Raw genomic sequence first — 20,424 nt, 5'->3', positions numbered from 1 at the left:
ATCTATCTCATCACAACCCCCCTAAGGCTCAGTACATAACCATGGGATGTTAAAATAAAAGTATGTTTAATCTCGGCTGTAATCCCCATATTGTAACCGAAAATACCATAAATCACTCCCTTTCAATATTTAGCACAGTAAAACAAGAAGGGTAAGAAAGAACGAAAAGCTGTTTTCAACGAACTAGAGTTCGTTACTGAATTCTCTATATCTATGTGTGAGCACTCCATTCGATAGAGCATCAAAAACTATCTCTCAAAGAAGTGATGGAATTTTTCGTGTCCATACCGTTCCCGAGATATTGACCAAAAAAAGTTCCGATTTCGTGAGATTCGTGAGATTTAAGGAGCCAAATCTCGGAAACTGTAAGTCATAGAGAGATGGAATTTTGCGAATTTTTCAATTTTGACAATATGGCTTCGTAAAGCAACATATCGTAGAATGTTTTAGCAGAACTCTTAAACAAAACATGTGGAAACATTTAGTACTCAAGGAAATTATAAGTGGTTATCTATATATTACAAAAATTGTTTAATGAGTATAATAAAAAAGTACATAGAACAATTGGTATAAAACCTGTATAAGTTAATAAGAAAAGTGAATTATTTTTAAGTTCGTTCTGTCAATGCTCTTGGAGCATTCTCAAATGGTTTGATATGGATTCATTGTCCCAAGGATAAGTTCCTTCATCTTTGACTTTATTCAACCGGAACCCATCAATCTAGAATTACCAGTTTCTGTATGGAATCCTCATAGTTCAAAAATCTGCCGTACTTTCACAATATGAAATAGAACTCACTTGTTTTAGAACTACCTCTACTATTAATTTTTCGTTTCACCCACCTAACTATATTAATTCTTCTCCAGACTCACATTTGAACGCTATTGATTTTTTTTTTCTAATTTGCTTTTGTGATGTATTAAGGCCCAACTTTTTTTCCTATACTACAGCATTCCGCAGAAATTTTTAATGAGTCTATTCCATAACTCTTAAGTTAACTGCTTATTATGTTTTTGTTTGTTTTATGTGAAACAGTGTCGACATCTGTAAAACATAGGAATCACTCCGTCAGTATAGAATTTACTTACAGTATTAGTTTCGCTTTAGAGAATCTTTTTAGTGTTCGTATGTTGTATTCCATTATGTTACTCTCTTACCCTTATAAATCAAACGTTCCCAGAGCTTCCTTTTAATCTAAAACGTCTAAGAACATTTTTCTCGTTTTTTCTTTGTATATACAGGGCCAAAGACTAAAATGTATGCATTAGTTTGAATAGAGATTTCCCTCAATCTGCTTCCAATCAAAGTAAAACTCTTTGAATACTGGCTCCTCGATGTTCATTATGTTGAAACAAAAGAATTCTCCAACCTTCTGCATGTACGAATATAATGATCAAATCCCTTGTATAATCATAGCGGTGGTTAATTACCTCCAAGTAACTGATAGTAACTTAAACACGAATCCGAGTCTTTTAAATTAAGTATATATATATATATATATATATATATATATATATATATATATATATATGAAAGAAAAAGTACATGACCGCAGGGAACCCTACGGATCAATATTAATGCCACATTTTTAACTATATGTGAGTCTGTAACTTCGTCCAGTGCCTGTAAATCAGAAACGACTGGAGATAAATGGATTAAAGAAAAAGTGAGACAGGAAAGTGCCATGGGGTGCATTGAGTAGAGCATTTTGCTTTATCCTCAGGACCCCAGGGGGTACCTGGGAGGTCATTCGAAGATTTTAAATGGGAAGATATATCATTTACAGATCATTTAAATGTTGATTTTTTTTTTTTTTTTTTTGTTGGGGCACCATTTACATGAGTATAAATCACGCATGATTAAAGATAGAAAGATGAAAAAAAGATATAGGAGCATTGAATAGAGGGTGCCATTTGACTCACAGGGGTCCTATCATGGGACACTGATGGGGCACTCGAAAATGGGAAGGTATGTCATTGAAAAGATCATAAAAAGCTACTTTGTAGAAAAATGTTCATGTGAGACACACCCTTATTCGAATATTCACCATTTAGTTTTTAACAATTAGATAAAGCTTCCGGTGTTTCACAAATGGCTGAAAAGAAAAAGGCGTAACAAAAGGTGAGAAAGGGAAATGCCATAGAGCTCATTTTAAATGGTGATATGATAGTGTCCTGTGGGATAAACAGTACGCTCCATTTAGTGTGCACCCTATGACATTTCCCTATCTCACTTTTTGTTGCAACTTTTTATATTCAGCTTTGTGATTATAAACACTGAACATTGAACGTTTTATCTGACTGTGTAAGAACTCAAATTTAAATGTTGGCCATTTCATAAATTGTACCTCTCACGAAAAACTTTTTCCTACAAATGTTATTTCATTTTTCATGATCTCTCCAATGATCTATCAAATGACACTTTCACATTTAAAATTTTCAAGTGACTCTAGAGATTTAGGGCTCCCTCTTAAGACAATGAGGATAAACCAAAATGCTCCACTGGATGCATTATGTCACTTTCCTGTCTGTTTTTCTTCCATCCTTTTATCTCCAGTCGTGTCTGATATATATGGGTTGACGAAGTTAGACTCGCCCTGTATATATACATAGCGTCCACAAAAAAAGTGTTTATCTGTGATACCGTGGAAATTGAGGCAGATAAAGATATGGAACCTTCTAGAACTGCCATGGGACACAAAAGTCAAAATCTTGTTGGCTCAATGGTACCACCAGATTAACAGTGTTACCAACTTAACATGATTTTTTAGATGCCACTACATCAGATTTTTACATATTTCTAATCTGCATGTCAAGCAAATACTTACAATACCATATTTATTACTCAGTTTTACGAACTGTGACGCTACCCATGTCACAAACATTCGTTAGCATCCAAAGTTTGGAGGCCTTTAATAATAATAATAATAATAATAATAATAATAATAATAATAATAATAATAATAATAATAATAATGAAAGTATGACGAATGTGTGAATGCACATCGGAAGTAGTCTTAGTTTCGAATATTATGACTGTGACTATGGTATTACGTATTTCTAACACGTAGGGACAAGTTACAAGGAATTGAAATTTTGACTTTCTTCAAAAGATTTTATTTCGAAAAACAGGTTAGATAAATATCACATCCAACCACATAGGTGGTTTACAATAAATATGAAGATCATAATGCCATTTAAGCAATTTGATACTTCAACCAGTTTTTCTGGAGGTACAAAAACATGGGTAGAGATTGTTATACTGCTTATAATAACATAGTACTATGAAATTATTTTTAGAAATGTTGCTTTCACCTGCTTCTGTAATATATAGCTGCTTCTTACCTATATTTTTCGGTAGCTATATTTACAATTCTCGCAACCTCATAATATTAAGCAGTACTTCAGACTTGAACAATGTTCAGCATGTATCCAAACAAATTGAAATATCAAATTGCTGTAAACACCGTTATGGTGTAGACATTTTTTATTGTAAACCATCTGTGTGCTTGGGGTGATAGTTATCTAAGCACTATTTTTAGATGAATCCTTTTGAAGAAAGTAAAATTTTCCATTCCTTGTAACTTTATTCCTGCGTGGTAGAAATGCTGTATCATAGTCATAGTATTCGACACTACGATACTTACTATGTGCATTAAGACGTCGCCTCACTTGTGTTATTACTGTTTAGAGGCCTTCAAAATTTGAATGTTAACGGATACTTGTGATACTATAACGTCTTTAGTTTGTAACACTGAATAATAAATGTGGTATTGTTTAACATGTAGATTTGAAATATTTAATAACATGACGTAGTGCCATTTAAAAGATAACTTGTGTAACACTGTTAATGAGTTGTATTTCGAAGAATGTCACACATTAGTGGATGTAGCCCGGGTCCGGGGAGCCTAGGTCCCACAGTTTTTTGAGTGGCAAAAATAATTTAAGCTATTATTTATATATTTTAAAGTTTGTAGTAATCGTATGACATACCTATCATAGTCCGTATTGTGGTTGGCCTCCAAATTTTTAGTTTCTAAATTCTCCACTGGTCAGACAATATTCTTATGTCGACATTTGGACACTGCAATATATATATACTAATATTATTGTAATATCCTACATAGGGTTCTGTTTATAAATAATTAATATTGCTTTTATTTACAAACAATACAATTTTGCATTTACTACAAGTCAGTATGAGAAGCAAACGACAGGAATCAGCGCCACCCCTCGTCACGTGATGGAAGAGGAACATCAGCTCCACCGCTACACAGGAGTAACTTTAAAACTCATAAGATCACCACAACTGGTATCAGTCTTCGGCTGGTAAACCCCCCTCTCTTAGCTTTTAGTGGAGCTTGGAGAGATTCTTACTTCAAAACCACGCAGCTTGCAACGGAGTTTTGTGATTCTCCTTTTTCCGCCTAGATTGCCGCGGAGCTCTGCGGAACTCCAACTTCTCTCTGCTTGCAGTGGAGCATTGAGAATCCCACCGACCTCACTCAGCTTGCAGTGGAGCTTTGTGAGAAATCCTTCTCTTGGCTATCCGGCGTATGAACACCTATCTTATCCTAAATTTTAGTGAAATTTGTATTTATTTAGTGGAACTATTATATCAGGGCGTTTTGTAATAAAACTGGTAGTGTCAGAAAACGTTTCCTGTGTGTAATTGCTCTAATTTCTACCTGCTTCGCCAGAATTTATATATATAAAATATCTATCTATAACGAAATTCTACATTTTTTACTAATGATGATGTGGGGTAGTGGTTAGCATTCATACTTCATGTTAAGTTCCTAGATTTAAGTTCTTCCTGAGTTCTTTTCCAAGTGTGTTTCCTAATTTTACCAGGTAACTAGCTGAACCTTCGCTCTCTACACAGCGCATCATTCGCATATGAGCATAAATATCCTTCTCATTCCTCACATCTGTACATGCCCCTTTACAGACACAAGTGAAAAAAATTCTTGATTTAAAAAAAAAAATCGGAAAGGCGTATCATAAAGGGGATCTCAATATTTCGCACCGTTTGCAAGATTTGAGCCTACTTCCGGTTGGAGTTTCTAATTCATGCATGACCAGTATTTTATTTCTTCTTCCATGCAGTATGTAATAAGCAAATACATTACATACGCAATTAATTATAATCCGAGTTATATATGGTGTTCATTGGGCAAATCACTCCAAAAATAAAGATTCATCTTACTGGTTAAACTGGAGAAATGATTATCGTTCCTTTTTCATTATTATTTGGCCATGAAATAAACGCCTGAAACATATGCAACCCCTATATACAACAGCGTGGTGTTAAAATGTATAACGCGTAGGATGTGGTGCTTTAGTTTTTTTTTATTTCAACTCTTCCATGCGTACCTTAAAAAAATGTAATAAATAAATAACGGCCATGTTTTTAAAATATTCAATTAGAACTGGACAATTTACGCAAAATTTCCAATCGATCAATGAAACAGTGAAAACGTGATCTTTCTAGAGCCTGTTGTTTCCGAGATCTCATTGTCGAAAGGATTGGCCACAAACATATAAATTTCCACAACATATAGTTTAAAAGAACTCGGAAGATGGAGAGAAGGCTTATTAAAATACAAAGGCTTTGAATAACAATTTTATATCATAAACTTTATGAAAAAGATCTAGTTAACTTATTTTAAAGTACTCGTACTTAAAATGTTTGTCTGTTAAACGTGAAATCTCACATAACCGTAAATGAAAGATTTGAAAGCCATAGTTATACGTTGGAGCTCATGCGCTTTTAATTGCTATTGTAGCATTTTAGTAGATAGATAGATAGATGTTTAGGTAATGCCTTTATATATATAGGTACGTAATGGAAGTTCGTTAAAAATAAATGGTAATAAATAAATCTACTTTACAATGAATTCTTCACTATGGAAATTGAGAAGGGATTTCTAAAAGAAGGTCTGGATCATTAAATTTAAAGGTACCATTCTAACATTCTCTGGCGGTATTGAGAAATCCTGGAAAATCTTCAGTTGGGATATGCGGCTGTGGAATTCGAACTTATGAACTCCAGATTACTATGCGAGAACACTAAATAATTATTCATCAGAATAATTGTTCGAATATTCGAATATCGAATTACTGGAATTTGAACAGCACTAGGATCAAGTTTCATCATAGAAGTCTTAAGTCCAGTGGGATTTTTACCACAAGGCGACCATAAGAGTCCGCCTAAAGGCGCCAACTCTAGAATGAACCGACCAACTACTAAAATAAATAAGTAGATAATCAGAAAAAAAAAATACTGTTTCAATTCATTTTAATGTATTATTTGGTTTTATTTTTGTTCACTGTTAACAGTTTTTAATTATCATCATTAGTATTCAGCCATCACTGGCAAATTGTCTTCCGCAGATTTAGCTTTCCTGCACTATGGTCGTACTATAATTTCTTAGTGCTGCCGTAAGAATTATTCTAATTAAGGGTCTATAATTATTTTCTTCCTCCCAACTGTATCGCATCGTAATAACTGTTTCTTTTCAAGCAATGTCTTAATTACTGTTTCTTCTTTCTATCACCAATAACATATTTTTAGCAATATGTAGCTGAAACTATTTCCAAGCATGTATATTACAAATACAAAGATAGCGTATTTTCGAAAGTAACATAAGCTTAGAAAATTTACTCCTATATGTTGATTTTTTTGTACATTTTTTTCTTCCATTTGAACTTTTTCCTTTAAAAAAAAACATTTGAAGAAGTAATTGTGACAAAATAGCACTTTCTTCATATGATTTTATCTTGTCAGTATAGACACCATTTTATGGCGATCCGCACTATATGGAAGTAAACAAACAATTGGTGCCTGAGGCGTTATTGATTATCTCGCTGAGGATGGATGCTTTATGCCGGACTTTTCTAACAAGATAACAACAGCCTTAGTTTTCGTGTCTATGGAAACCTACGTGACTCCGAGAATCTGATGAGCTATTGATGCTTGGTTGAGTTTCAATCTATATTCGACTTAATCAGATAAGAATCCAACTACCTCCAACTTAGGAAACTCAGCTGAGATTTGACACCAACACACCAATATAAATCCAATGAATGCAAGTTAAATATGAATGGACTTTTGTGAATTCTTTAATTCTTCGATCCATAACACGCCATACAAGTTTTCAATCATGCCATTTTAGCATCACTTTTCGTATTTTTAATCTTTAGACACGAATTTATTTTTAGAGGGACTAAATCAAGCTAATTTTCCTTTCTTAACTTGTTCTTTCCCTGCAGATCAAGTTATTCTGTGTCCCCTGCGTCTAATTCTGTGTTCCCAGCTGGGAACATCTCCTCTTCTCCCTTTCTTAACCCTCGTAACACCAAAGTCATTTGCACCATCCCCACTGGTCCAGAGGCTAGCGTGTGGTTTTGGTGTACAGGGTCCTAGGCTCGATTCCTGGGAGAGAGCATTGAAATTTAAATCTATTACGCTGCTTTGAATTCCACTCTAAACTGTAGAACTATATCTCATATAGCCTTGTTGCTGAAAGGAGACGGTAAAATTTAACCACCAAGATCATTCGCATTCCACAAACCTCAAGATCGGGTTAATTCTTACCCAGTAATATATATAACGTGTTTCTACTGTAGACTAGGGCCAAACTTCGTTTTGAGGCACAATTCAGCCCCTGCAATCATGATCAGTGCTTTAAATAGCCAGTTTCACCCTTTGGCCACTTAGGCCAAGGCCAGAGTAAACGCTTTTTTAAAGTATGAATTGTTTTTAGCTATTGAGAACTTACGTAAAATGTCGAGTTTTCGAGGGGACAGTTATCGCTGTACTTTATTTATAAGTGAGATCGAAAGAATACTTATACGTGAAATTGGAAGAGAACCACTTTGTCATGAAAGAAGGACAATAATATACTTTTTGGTCGCAAAAATAGCCCACTTCGGTAAGAAATTATGATCATTGTTGTGTCGCATTTTGCTATCCAATTTTCCGTATGTGAATATAGGCCCAGAAAACGCCTACAATCAAACAGTTAATACATATCTTGGCTTAGAACAAGATATGAAACAATGATGAGGTTTCATTTGTTTCGGGTTTCTTAAACTATAGAGTCAATTAGTTCGAAACTTGCTCTTTTTCAGCTATTTTATATTATGGATGATGATCACAGTAGAAGTAGTAACTCTAAGCCACTTTGTTTCTCCTAATTGAGTTCAAGGAGAACGCGATCAATCAGGGTCGAGTGTTAGTCGCTGATGAAAGGGGTTTCAGGTTCAGTTATAAGCCATGTGAGCCATTGGTGGACTGCATCGTTTTCTTCGGATTTCCTGAGTAGAGGTTCTCCAACTTTCTCTTACTTTGTCATTTCACTATTTCTTTCATTACCGTTCGTTTAGGTATTTTTCATCAGTCTGATTAACTTGGAGGGAACTTACAATTGTGGGAAGATTCCATTTTGCATAGATTGAGTCAGTTGTCTAGATAGAGCATTATTCTTGGATTATCTAATTAGGTCATACTTTCGATTTCGATTCGGCAAATAAATAGAAAAATACAAAAGAAAACTGAAATAAAACATTAGTTAACGTCCGACATTATGCCCTGTATGCTAAAGGAAACTGAACGGTATTGGAATAAATGGTTGAGCGAGAAATCTCTTAGTAAATGTTAACATGTTAGAAGAAAATGAAGCAAAGTATATGCTAATTTATATTTTGGCCGAGATTATGGCTGAAAGTATTTGAAAATAAAATCCTGAGGCGATAAATCTGATCCAAGAGAGACGGAAAAAGGGAATGTTAGAAACTTCATAACGAGGAACTGCATGATTTATATCGTTCATCTAGAACATTGTTAGGTTCGTTAAATCTAGGAAGCTCAAGTTTACAGGTCATGTGGCCAGAATGGAAGAAACTAGGAACAACTACAAAATTTTAAGTGTAAACCCACTCGGAAAAATCTATTAGGAAGATCTAAGTGCAGATGGGAGGACAGTATTAAGATACATCTCGCAGAAATAAGAATACAAAAGTAGAAACTGCATACAGTTGGTTAAGGACAGTCAGTGAAGAGCTTTTGTGAATGCGACATTGAACTTCAGAGTTTCATAGGCCATAGACTTGGTTATGTCTTATATTAATGATAGCGAATTCATGATATGTAAACAAGTACTTACCTTGGATATACATGCAGAATTGATGTAGAATGAAGTATATTCTTCGTAATCTGTTATGTGAAAGTTGTTTGGTATTAGCTGATGTAGTAAATATAACGGAGTAAAAGTATAGCTCGTTCATTCAAATAATATAGCAGGGCGAAAAATTTCCACTCGCAATCGGCGACTGGAAATTTAGAACTGGCGACCAGTGTTCACTAAGATGGTTTCTGCCTAAACGTACGTGGCTGCGCAGTTTTTGTTTCGCACGAGAATAATTGCCACTGAGTAAAAGAAAACACGGAGTGTGAAGTCTTCACAACGGTCATGGAAAGTGAAGTCTTCACAACGTTGTAATTCGCCCCTCCTTTCTTTAAGGACTTTGATCCGAAAACTGCAATCGACAACTGATACTTCAGTTCAGAGAGAGAGAAAACGTTATACAAACGTAAAGTCTTAAGGTAACATATTTTTAACGTATATAAATTGTCCAATTCAAAATTGATTACCCTGAATCTAATTGCCTGGCTTTGAAATTTTATGCCCTGATGTAATCTCTTTCTTTGTCAAACAAAAGACGAGGGGAAAGGGGGCACCTCTCATAAGGATGTGAGAGATACTGGAGACCATCATTTTTGGATTGGCGAGTGTGTCTGACTGAAATTTTGCGCCCTGTAATATAGTATTAGCAGTCTGAAGTGACGGATGTTAACAGTTGAGTGTAAAGCCCTCTCCTCTGGGCTTGGTAGCGCGAGCGTTCACGTGTTAGAGGTTAGCGGTGCAAGTATCCGTATATATTAAACTTACTGTGTATAATCAGGGGCGGCTCCGTATATAGTCACAAAACTGCGTGCTTTCCCAATTAATACGAAAAATAATCATTAAAAAATAATTTGAACATTTATTCTTGTTTAAGAATGAGGACTGACCGAACAAAAGTTTTAGTTAGTTTAATATGATGTCTGTAACTCTCATTGATGTCTGAGAGATTTGGCAATATAGTTTAATTTACGATGCTTGATATTACGCACTGTTCATATGTTCTTGCTTGGCACTTTCTCCAGTTAGCCTGCCTCACAGAACAGCTCTTTAAACGCCTACCCGTACATACAGTGTAATCCCACTTTTAGCGTGAATATCTTCTCTATCAACTTCCTTGCTGCCAGTGGTAGAGGAGAAGAGGTGGACGGAAAGCTGGAGCGTCTAAGTTCTGTGCTGATTTTGTGCGCTCCGTGAGGAAAGATGTTCTTGTCGCGAGAAGACTGACTCATGTTGTTTCAAGAGTGAGATTATTTTCTTCAGTATATTTTGAAACATTCTTTGTGACACTTGTATATATACTATTACGAAGTAAAAAACAAAATTCTTACCTAATGCACTATACAACTTCGCAATTTAATAACACGTGGTGTGTTAATATTTTCTTCAAACATCTAGGGAAAGAATTGATATTTTGGAACTACATTTTTAATTTATCTTTCTCTAAAATGTTCCTGTGAATAGAGGCATACGAAGCCGCAAGACAAATGTGTGTTAGATTTATAATCAAATAAATACCTAGGAAATTATAAAATACCAGTAAATAGAAAACTGTCAATTCTCAAGCCATGTAGGGTAGATTAAAGGCGGACAAAACTCAAAGAGGGTTCGGTCCTCGGTAAACTGACCAGAGATGGCCATTTTGCACTGCGCTTACTCTCACTTCTCTCTACTGGATTCGCGCTCAGTTTTCCCAACTGAGCTCGCGCTCACTTGGGCTCACGCTCACTTTTTTCAACTGGGCTCGCGCTCTCTCGGGCTCGCGCTCACTTCTCTCTACTGGACTCGCGCTCATTTTTTCCAACTGGGCTCGCGCTCGCGCTGTTTTCCCAACTGAGCTCGCGCTCACTTTTTTCAACTGGACTCGCGCTCACTGGGACTCGCGGTCACATTTTTCAACTGGGCTTGCGCTCGCTCGGGCTCGCGCTCACTAATCTCAAGTGCGCTCGTGCTCACTCGGACTCGCGCTCACATGTCTCACCTGGGCTCGCGCTCACTCGGGCTCGGGCTCAATTATTGAGCGCGAGCCCGGTTGAGTGCGAGTGCCGAGCTTACGAGCGGCGGGCTCACGAGTGTGGACACCTATGAAACTGACTGCATTTCACACATATTTTGGAACTTCCAAATGGATATATGGCTAGCAAACATGTCTTCCTCAAGGGATACTAGAGTTTTGTTCTCAATCTATGTTAAGCAGTAGGTCTACGTCTTGGTGCTACAAATGAATGGTCGAATGAAATCTCATTTATTTTAGAAACAATCGAAATCTAAATGAAATTTTAATTGAACGTCCCGTGATTATCTGCTTTATGCTAAAGAAGACGAATGGATAATGAAAGTGAATGATTGTGAAACTAAACTTTTCGTGCTCTCCCATCAGGAATCGAATCCGAGACCACATACATCAAAGGCACACGCGCTAGCCAATAGATCAGCGGCGAGCGCACGGTCGAAATCGAAGGAATATTCGAAATTCAATGCATCATTAAAAATATTATTGTGTCCGTATACGAGAAATGACGCTAATTAACTTTTCATCATTACTTAGTTTTTCAATTCGTTTAAAATTACACTGTTAATAAGGATGTATGCTATTGAGTATCTAAACAAATGAGTTCACAGAATCGATTGAGAGATTCAAATTGAAGAAATAATTTGAGCAATGTTAATATCATTTGTTTCCACTTCTTTAATAGCTTAAATTACTATGTGCCGAGTTAAATAATTCTGTATGTAGACATATACTGGATATATGATTATACAGTGTCAAATTCGTTACTTTTCTGAAAATATTTGTATCTCACCTCAAAACTTAGATTGTTTCAAAGTGAAATATCTGGTGATCCCGAAGGCAGTTGTTGATTTTGCAGGCGAGGGGTGGAAAGCCGGTTTCGTCGCAACTGCTAATGTAATTTCCCTCTCGTAGAACTCTGGAACCACCACTGTATATAATTAAGTTGAGCACTAACACACATTATTCGGTTTTCTTTCGTTAAAGCGTCTATACATTTGTTTACGGACTCTGTATTTAAATTCCTAAATCTGTTAAATTATGTTTTGAAAAGACAGTAAGTCTTAATCTTGTTTTTCTTTTTCTTACAGCGATGCTTTGTCAGAGCAGGATATTGAGGTAAGTGAACGATTTATTTTGTTCTTGCAATATTCATTTATTAGTACCTTTAGATGTTGAGAACATATTGTTTCTTAACGTTTTGTGACTAAATTAGGGCGATACTACTAAGTGTAATGGATTGAAGTGCTTTGGTACTGAACACGTCTCGTAGTACTTACAACATTAAAATGGCAACGTTAATGAAATTGGTAAAATAAGATGTTTCAGTAGCACGAGAGAACGAGCAGTGCCAAATGGGTTGTTTTAATTCGTCGGGTGATTCATCGTCAAATGGCATACATGTAGGTGGAACTCTGCCCTGCCAACCAAAATCAAAAGTAAGGGTTGGTAACGAATCTTTATAAATAGAACTGTCAAATTCCTACTAGGTTTTAAAATAAATCTCACCAACTCACTGTTTCCATTTAACAAAATAAATTTCTTAAAGATGCTATTTTGTGCAATTAGGAAAATAACGTTGGTCTGTCAACGAAGGAAGTATACATATATTTTTTCTTTGTTTTCAACATTTTCAAAGTTGTTCATGATTTCTTTCGTAACCGGTGCTATTTCAAGGTTTAGTATTAATCTCGACGAGTACGTCAGTGACGGAACGAGTCACTTATGACCCGGAAACAGTCAGACACCGTGATTCGGATAGACCGGAGATCCTGAGTGACCTGGTCTAAACAGACAGCCCCAGGATCTGGATACAACAAAGTATCGACATACGCATGAAGAATAAGAATGATTCAGGAATTCTAGCAAACACGATTCTCTCCTGTCTCTCTTTCCCTCTTATTGTGTGTTAAAATACAAGGTCTGTCAGAGTATTAGGTCTGTGTCAAAGTATTGCGCTGCAAGATAATACAAGGGCTGTCAGAGTGTAAGTGCGAGAATATTACAAAAATAATAGATATATTCCTTATGAATTATGTCTAGATTTAATTGAGTAGGCTCGTAAAACTTGTGTAAAATATGAAGATGCCCCTTAGTCCAAACAGCATTTTGTTAAATATTTCTTGTATAGCTTATGTTCAAAACCATTATATTATTTTTCAATATGCGAAGATGAAACATGAAATTTTATTTGAAATACTCCAGATATGGTACCTTGATTAAGAAACGTTACAATTAGAGTCGAACACGTGAATATTCGAACTCGGGTAATGGCCATCATTATTCCGCTGTAAGTTCTGTAGTAAGAGTGTAGAACTGATATTTTGTCTGCTTCTGGGAGACTGGATCTGAGAAGCGAGATCTCAATCCGGATGACATTATGAGTGTGTTTAGTTTATTTATTTATTTATTTATTGAAATTTTGAATATTCCATTAAAAAAGTTACACGTCTTCATATTTATTAGTATTTCCCTCCCGCATTGAATAAATTGAGAGACTATCATAGTTGTGAGAACGTACTCCTAAATAACCTGAGCATACTCATAGTTTGTCCCACTCCGCGGGGACGCGGAGGCTCAGTGGTAGAGCGTTCACCTCCGGTGCTTGCGGTCCCTGGTTCGATCCCAGTGCGCACCGTGTGGACTTTGTGGTGGACAAACACCGTGCTCGTGGGTTTTCTCGGGGTTCTCCCGTTTCCTCCCACTTTCTTCATTCCACCATTTCATTCATTACTCATCCTCACCGTCTCCTTTAGCCTAACCGGCATAACCGTGGGACGTAAAACTTAAAGATTTCATTTCATTTTGTTCCACTCCGCGCCGAGACGTCCAAGCAAGTAGTCTCCGATGTTTATGAATTTTAAACAATCGTGTTAAAAATGAGCAATATGGAAAATTTTGAAAAAAAAAAAAAAAAAGATTCTTTGCCAACATTTGTGGACATTTGTAAGAGATTATCTAATCATTTTTAGTAAATCCATGTTGCCAGAAGTAAGACAAGAAAAACTATCTACATGTTCGATACCCCTGACAGTGTTTGATCACAAGCGCTGAGAACTGTGAGGAAAGTCTCAAAGTAAATATCCATATTCTAACAAAACAATAATTTTACGAAAGTTATCGTGGAACTTTTCCAGAAGAATCTGAGGAAGGGGGAGGGATCCAGTCTTTCCTCTTCCGTGATCTTGAGTAGAAGAATTCACCCTTTCATTATTGACAGATATTAACCCAGGCTGTGGAATCATCAGAATCTTTTAAAAGAAATAAATACTTCGGAATACAGTTTTTCGTAATCAAATATTTTTTTCGTAAATATGCTGCAAAATAGTTTTGTATGCAAATGTTCAAACTTGCAACATGGAGTTAATTTTATCCCTTTTTAAATCCCCTTTATTCTTTGTGAATTACAACGCCAAACAATAGGGTTATTTCTGCATGCTGAAGGTAGGCTCATATCAAGATTCGTTAAAACCGGGTAAATTTTACGGGAGTTATCGTAGAAGAGACGGATGGACAGACACTCAAATCCCATCGAATCGAATGGTAGAAGTTTCGCTAACGCACGTTTCAGTTATAGCGTTTTTGTTTGAAATAAGGATAAGAGTACAAGGCATTTTACATAGAGGTGCGTGACTATTTTTAAAAAATAAGTTTTCACTTCTAAAATTAAGTAATTCTGTGTTGTTTACTCAAGAAATATAGCCCTAGTAATGTTTTTCGCAAAATGTTGACTATCAATATAACTTTCGAGAGTCTGAACGAAATTAAACGCTTTTCGCGTATATTAATACTTATATTACCTGACCAGCGAACGAGTGCGGGCGGCCGGTTTTGGAACTAAAATGCAAGCAGCAGTGTTTCTAACCGGATTACTTGTAATCAATCTATCACAGTTCTTTTTGTCCTGTTCGTAATAAAGCACTTCACGCATATGCTCAAGTCAGGGGCAAATCCAGGGGACAGGGCGATCGGGGTGATTGCCCTCCCCAGAGCACCTTTGTATTATAAATGTAAAATAAAACTTAAAATAGGTAGGCCTTACTTTTTTTGTTTTACGTTGCAGAAGTCAAATAAAGCAATAAATTGCAAGAAATTACTTACATTGGCGTTCTTGCTCGAAATCGCAGGTGGCAATTTGTTCTAGAATTGCAGATAATAGCTACTTCTTTTTTTTTTGTGCAAAACACTGTTACCTTGAGTTGATTTTGAACGACCGTCTCCAAACATTCAGCCTGGATCCGCCCCTGGCTCAAGTTAAGACAAACAGTCTCAAAAGTTATTGAAGTTATTTGCAGAACATCTGAAGAAACAAGCAAAAAAAAAAAAAAAAAAAAAAACTACAACAACAAAAAACACCCTCTATATTAACTTGCAAACAAACTAGCGAGCAGCATTTTACAGGCTGCTTCTGTTTTATAATGACATCGAATAAAACGTAATCAATTTTTATACAATCTGCCTAATACATGGTAGAATCTCACTAAATTGTCAATTGTGCTATGTTGTTCACTACAACCACATAATTTACGGCGATCTTTATTAAGCGGAAAGAGATTAGGCTATGCATAACTTCCAAACTGCTACTTTTAAAAACTGTTGGATACACTGCAGAGTAAAACCCTCCGCTTCCCTGTCCCACCGCGCTTGCCAAGAAACTGATGTAAACACAACAGCAGCGCCATCCTTTCAAAACCGCATTGCTATCGTGGTCAGGTAATATAAGATACATAAAAATCTTGAAATATTTTGGCGTACGTGATCCCTGGTTCGATTTACAATAGGAGAGATTTACAATTTTGAACGCTTTACGGCGGTTTGAACTCAGCCTTAAACTGAAGGTTTCTTTGTTACATATAGCCTTTATGCTGAAAAGGCACTAGACTTTATCAAACAAACAAACTACTACTACTATTGCATTATTACTACTTAAACTTGGTCAGGAGACTCAGAGGTTGATTTTGGTCACTAGTCAAACATAGTGGTTGTGATCATGTTACACAAGAAGTGAATCTACCTGGGTAAATTTTCAAGGAGTTTGATATACCGAATTCCTTTATATATAGTATTTAACCTGTCCATTTCTCTCTCCCTTCGGGAGACGAAAAAAATCTCAAGAAATACTTGGTGAATCACCATCAGTTTTGGCCAGAACGTAGAGTCAAAAGTTAGGAATAGAATTCGTTGATAGAGGTGATATTTAAACCGGATGTGGTAGAAATAAAACTTTTCCGGTTTTAACTTTGATCACTAGAAAACAAAAATTGTAATCGATAACGAGAAGCTATTTTCTACAATCGATTAAGCGTCTCGTAAATACCATCCTTAACTGTACTAAAAAAAAAAAAAAAAAAAAGTCATAGAAATTCACGACATCTGGTTGCAGTATTGATCTACATAGAGCAAAAACAATAAGATAGAACGAGAAGCAGTTTTTTTTTTTTTTTTTTTTTTTTTTTGTAATCGTTTTAGTCATAATAATTTCTCTTAACACTCCGTTCAAACTGGAAGTAGCAGAAATCAATTACGTACAGTGATCACTATAGAGTAAATCGGTTCTCTGGTATCCCAAGAAAGAAAAAGAATATATATATATATATATATATATATATATATATATATATATATATATATATATATATATTTCTACAGAAACCGGAAGTAGTAGAAATCTACTCTCTCTTCCTGTTGTATGTAATAGTAAGAAAATATCACGTCATAGAAACCAAACTCCTTCAGTTGGTATAGACATGACACCACTACTTGTTAGGAATTGAATATTGACTATAGTGGTCAAGTGGCTAGCAAAGAATTCTGGGTTTAATTCCAGATGCCTTCGGTACAAACCTATGCAATGGTGCCGATCCCACTTTAACCTGTGTTTACATAGACATGTTGAACTTCAGTGATTCATTCAGCCTTACAGAGCTCAGTTATTGCGCTAAGTCTATAAAAAAAAGTATGAAAAATATTCTGTAAAATCGGAAGGAAAAAAAAATGGTCTTCTAACTGCAATTGGAATTTGCATGTAATGGAAAACTAAAGTCTCTGCCCTAAAGCACCGAAAGTGGCGTACTTACAATCAGTTGTGGGCATAAAACCCGGGTTTTGAATACTTTCTGAAAAGTTTCTTCGAAACCGGTTCTATGCCAAAAAAAAGTTCGGTTTTCTATCAAAAATCGGTTTTAGTGACAAAGAAACCGGTTTTGGAGAAAATCAATGTTGGTTTTTCATTTCTTCGAACCAGTTTCCGGTATATATATATATATATATATATATATATATATATATATAATTGTTTTTGGCCGTCTCTAGTAAAATATAAATCTAATATAACCTTATATACATTTTCATTGTGAAACTTGAATTAATTAATTCATTCATTCATTCATTCATCGTTAATACTTATGTACACCAGACATCACGTCTCAGTGTGCTAAAAATGCGAATTAAATACAAATGCTACTTAGACTAATGTTTAAATTGTTCTACTATATATATATATATATATATAATATATATATTTATTGGCACGAACCAAATGTCGAATTGCCTGAAATTATATCAAGTCTTTAAATAGAGGGGGTAAATTCAATTGACTAGTATATAAATTGTAAATTATTTATATATCGTCACAGTAATGAGTGATTGTTTATTATTAACAAGGAATCTTATTTTAGCAAATTAAATGTAGATTTGTAACTTCACTGTAAATTTTAATGTATTTCACAATTGATTGATTTTATACGCATATTTCACCAGAAGAGAGAGAAAGACCTATAAAGCATTTGTATAAGGTTCCAAAAACCAAGCACACTAAACACACACTTCTATACATTAACAACCGTGTTAACAAGGGTTTTAATGTTTACTTAGAAACTGTTTTAATTCTTAATAAAATAATATTTCAAATTCTAAGCAACATGATATTGTTAAAACAACCAACAATCGTTACAATTGTTGCTTTCACAACATAAATTTCTTAGTAACAACTTACATTCCTTAGTAACAACTTACATTTCTTAGGAATAACTTTAAGCCTGTGTTTCAGTGTGCAATTACACATCGTATTTTGAGATATTTGTAATGGAGTGTATTGATTTAATTCCAGCTTACAAGGTGAGACATTTCATATTTTTTTAAAGCGAGGTATTTTAAATGTAAAACGAAAACCTGAGTAGTTTGATTTCTTTCAGACCTAATACGAAATTCCTACTACTCACGTAATTCTTCGTTTTGAACAGTAGCTATAATGTCAGTGTGCAATAGGAAGATAGTTTATTAATAGGAAGACTAACTGTTATCTTTCATTCTTGATTTTATAAATCTAGAATTACAAGAGCCTTAAAGTAAAACGATCACCATCATAGGTATTCTGCCGACATTACTCGAGCAGCCGGTTCTACCATATTTTGACAGATTTCTTACATGTTTAGGTTAGGTTAGAGCTTTCAGGTTGGTTCTACCACATTTTGACAATTTCTTATATTTTTAGGTTACGTTAGAGCAGCGCTGTCCAAATGGCGGCCCGCGGGCCGCATGCGGCCCGCCAAACAGTTTTCTACGGCCCACAAAGCTTTCACGATTCACGATTTTTATTACTGATAGCATTTTCATTTATATTTATTCATTCGTTTAATGTTCCCACTCTTCTTTCGAAATAACGCATCCATTTAGCGCTTCTGTACAACAAAAAGGGCGCGGGCATCCACGGCAACAGCTTTCCATAAAAACTGTGAGTTTGGTCGGAAAAGAGTGTCAATGTTTGATAGTACTTATTTGTCTGAAAGTGCATTTACCACCATGAAAAATGTGAAGAATCACTTCAGAAACTGCCTTGGAGATTCTTCTCTTTTACATCTCCTGCGGCTCGCAACAATAGGAAGGGATGTAGATATCCTAGCCCTTGTAAACGCTGCTAGTCACCCTCGTTTGTCACAGATTGAATAGGTAATATTTCAAATACCTTTTTTATATTTTTCTTTTGTATTATTGTAATAATAATAATAATAATAATAATAATAATAATAATAATAATAATAATAATCTTTATTTTAGTGCCGCGAACAGCTTTTGGCAAAAATACAGCACTTGGTATCAGAGTATGCAATGGAATGATGATACTACTAAAAATAAATAATAAGAAATAAAACAATAAAAAGAAGGGTACTAATATAAAACACAATGTAGATAAAAGTCAGCTAAGCAGAATAATTCCTTGTCAACGCAGTAAAAGTTATCAAGTTTTCCATCCATCTAAAACAACAAGAAGCTAAGAACAGCAGTCATAAAATTACATTTGGCTTAATGTTTCTAAACGTCATTGATTAAAAACTATTAGTCAGATCACATAAAACTTTCACATTGCTTAATACAATAAGTCTAAAATGAGCTTAAAGAATGTGTCAATCTTTTTAAAATTTCACATTTCCAATTCAGAGGAACTAAAATCATGGTATTTCTTATGCTATGATTTGGCACCTTAAAACCTATGTTTTGTAAACAATATTCACTGATATAAATGTTATCTAGTATTTTTTGCATGCATGCTCTGTCGAAATTTTTTCGTCTATTCATAAGGCTTTCTATACCCCAATAATCAATCCAATATTCATAACTATGTGAGTAATAGCTCATTTTCATTTTAAAACATAGCAGTCGAATAAAACATTTTTGCACAGATTCAATCTTGTTTGTCAAAGTTTTAGAAATGCTGTTCCAAATTACCGAACCAAATTCTAATTTTGGTCTTACAAGTAATTTATATAGAAATACATACGTTTTATCTCTTTCAAATACAGGCCACTGTTTAAAAATAAAACCTATTATCCTTCTGGCACCTTGTACAATACAATTTATATGATTAGAAAACTTTAACTGACTGTCAAATGTAATACCTAGGTCTTTAATAATGCTTATTTTCTCAATTTGTACACCGTTGACCTCATATTTACTGACATAATATTGAGTTTTATTGGTGTATGTCATAAATTTTGTTTTCTTATCATTAATTTTTAGAAAATTATGTCTACACCACGTGTTTACTGCATTTAAGTCTTGTTGCAGTAAATAATTATCGAACTCATTGTTGACTAGTCTGAACAACTTCATATCGTCAGCATATAGGAGAATTTTAGAGTATTTTATTTTTTCTGTCAGGTCATTTAAAAATGAAGAAAATAAGAGAGGGCCCAAGGGCGACCCTTGTGGTATTCCGTTTTTTACATA

At 35.0% G+C, this 20,424-nt stretch overlaps 1 protein-coding gene across 10 annotated transcripts in view; it reads left to right on the top strand.

Annotated features, from left to right (window-relative positions):
• The window catches only part of LOC145681100 (uncharacterized), a 1,004,875-nt gene that overhangs the window by 882,746 nt on the left and 101,705 nt on the right, over nt 1–20,424 (top strand). For all 10 annotated transcript variants that reach the window (XM_081752504.1, XM_081752499.1, XM_081752503.1 and 7 more), the window contains one exon: nt 12,291–12,318. In XM_081752504.1, the coding sequence (XP_081608630.1) occupies nt 12,291–12,318 (28 nt within the window). The remainder of the gene's footprint in view (nt 1–12,290; nt 12,319–20,424) is intronic.

This window comes from Thermobia domestica, chromosome 3 (assembly GCF_964235325.1).
Source record: "Thermobia domestica chromosome 3, izTheDome1.hap1.1, whole genome shotgun sequence".
Taxonomy (NCBI): Eukaryota; Metazoa; Arthropoda; class Insecta; order Zygentoma; family Lepismatidae; genus Thermobia; species Thermobia domestica.
The sequence above is the reverse complement of the archived record's forward strand: the minus strand, read 5'-3'. Positions and strand labels throughout refer to the sequence as shown.